This window comes from Ctenocephalides felis, unplaced genomic scaffold (assembly GCF_003426905.1).
Source record: "Ctenocephalides felis isolate EL2017-DRISC unplaced genomic scaffold, ASM342690v1 CF-g0.4_SCAFFOLD_00047, whole genome shotgun sequence".
Classification (NCBI taxonomy): Eukaryota; Metazoa; Arthropoda; class Insecta; order Siphonaptera; family Pulicidae; genus Ctenocephalides; species Ctenocephalides felis.
Window position 1 is genome coordinate 4,862 of NW_020536201.1, and position 2,272 is coordinate 7,133.

At 29.5% G+C, this 2,272-nt stretch overlaps 1 protein-coding gene across 1 annotated transcript; it reads left to right on the forward strand.

Moving 5' to 3' along the window:
• Positions 1 to 514: 514 nt before the first annotated feature.
• On the forward strand, positions 515 to 1,877 carry LOC113365021 (glutathione peroxidase-like). The gene is made up of 2 exons (XM_026606857.1): positions 515 to 743; positions 1,510 to 1,877. The coding sequence occupies exons 1-2, from the start codon at positions 515 to 517 to the stop codon at positions 1,875 to 1,877; spliced, it is 597 nt and encodes a 198-aa protein (XP_026462642.1).
• Positions 1,878 to 2,272: the final 395 nt, after the last annotated feature.

Genomic DNA, 2,272 nt, shown 5'->3' on the forward strand with positions numbered 1-2,272 from the left:
AATGAATATAAATTAATTCCAAAACAAGGATACAAACTGTTGCAAAAGAAAGTATGTTGTATCAATTCCAATTTACATGAACAGAAAAAATGTGCTTATTTTGATATACAAGCAAAAAGGTCCATGATTTTTTAAACAAAATTATTCGATTTAAAATAATAGATAAATAAAATACCATAAAAATAAAATTAAAAACTATTGCTCTAGTTGAAAAAAGTCGAACAAAAGCTTATCAAAATCAGATCACTGTTTGACTAAAATATATAAATAAATGTAAAATATGGAGACTCAGCCATTTTTTACTTAACGTGTAAAAATATTATCCAATTTCATCTAACATATAAAAATAATCCAATAAAAATCAAAACAACTGATCAGTGTTTAAATAATATAAAAAAGTGAGATATATTAAATTCAACCATCCTTTATTTAGTGAATTTAATTATCCAGCTTCATCCAACGTTAGTGTATCATTTACCATTAGTGTCCAAATTTCAAATTTTCTTCATCCAAAATGGTGGAGGAAGACAACGAATTTTTGAGCGCCGAAGACAAATCAATTGATTACAAAAGGGCAACTTCTATATATGATTTTGTCGAAACTGATATAAATGGCGAAGAAGTAAGATTCGACAAATACAGAGGGCATGTTTGTCTTATTGTCAATATTGCGACCAAATGTGGACTGGCTTTGACTAATTTCCAGCAGCTGGCTGAACTCAAATCGCGATTTTTTGAACAAGGTAAGAAATTATAATTGATAAAATACTTAAAACAGAGATTGTCAATCATCATTTTTGGAATTCTTGTACCATGCCAACATAATAAATAATAAATGGTAGTCTGCCTGAAGGCAGGTTCATGGTATGAGACCACCACGAATAAATTCCCAGAAGTACTATTCCCAGAAGTATTATTATTTGGTGAAAATATTTTATGATAAATGTTTTGCTTTCTCGTCATTAACTTGTGAATTTTTTAGAAAAATTATTTTATTGATATTTTTTAATTTTATTTTATTTATAAATTTCCATTTCAAAAAATTAATTGGGATTTGACAAAACCTTAGATGCATAAACAACGCACTATAGAACACATTTGTGTCGAGTATTTCGGTTTCAAAGTTGTCGGAGTCGTGGAGTTGTTAAGCGATATAACTCCTCCCTGAAGCGGAGTCAAATCCAAGTCGATCCGGCTTCGGATATGATAAGCCCATTTCTAATATGAATCATATATAGCATATTGGTACATTTTTCTAAACACCACTCGATTTTGTTGCTCACCTGTTTATTAATTATATTCTAGTTCATAATGCTAATCAATAAAAGCGTACATAATTTATAATAGCACGCTCTATTTGTAAACATTTATTTAATTATTTAGGCTGCCAATACATTTAGGCTGCTATCACAATATTATATATTTTCATTGAATCCTACATGATTATTTCACACACAAGAATTCTTAAAATATTTACATTACCATAATTGTCTTCTATTCATAATGCAGGACTGAGAATTCTCTGCTTCCCCAGCGATTCCTTCGGCATGGAACCAGGAACAAGTGAAGAAATCAAGACTTATTTAGAAGACCTTGGTCTGGACATCGGGGATGTGTTTCAGAAAACTGATGTCAACGGTTCTTCTGGATGCAATTTATGGAAATACCTGAAGCGAAGAAAATCTGGTACATTTGGAAGTTTTATTAAGTGGAATTTTACTAAATTCATAGTAGATATGACTGGTAAGCCTGTGGAAAGACATGGTCCATATACGGATCCAATAGAATTAGTGGCAGCGTTAGAGAAATATCTGCCTACTGATCAGGAGATGCAGGATATGAAGGATGGAGGGTTCCAGAATGATACTACGCAATAGGAGAAAAATTGATGCGGTTCTTATTGGATTAGTGTAGGAATCTTGTTGGGATTTTTGAAATATCAAAAAAGGTTATTGGATTCATAACAGATATTTTTTTCCAAATTAGTTGAGAGTTAATAATTTCAATAACGTGTATATATTGCAGACGTTGACTATATTAGTGTATGATCATTAGAAGGTCTTTACAGGGTATTTAATGGAGTAATTAATAATTTTACTGGATTCTTATAAGAATGCTGGGATAAATATTTTCCTATTTAATATGCATGTTTTTAAATTTTTTTGAAAAAATTAAAAATATATATTTTTATCAATAAGGTTAATTAAATATTTTACATATAGAATTTATATTTATTATAAGTGTAGGCTTAAAAATTTTGAAAATTTTATAT

Coding starts and splice junctions, on each gene's coding strand:
- LOC113365021 (XM_026606857.1), top strand. CDS start 515: ATGGTGGAGGAAGACAACGAATTTTTGAGCGCCGAAGACAAATCAATT. Junction 744..1,509: donor ATCGCGATTTTTTGAACAAG/GTAAGAAATTAT, acceptor TTCATAATGCAG/GACTGAGAATTCTCTGCTTC.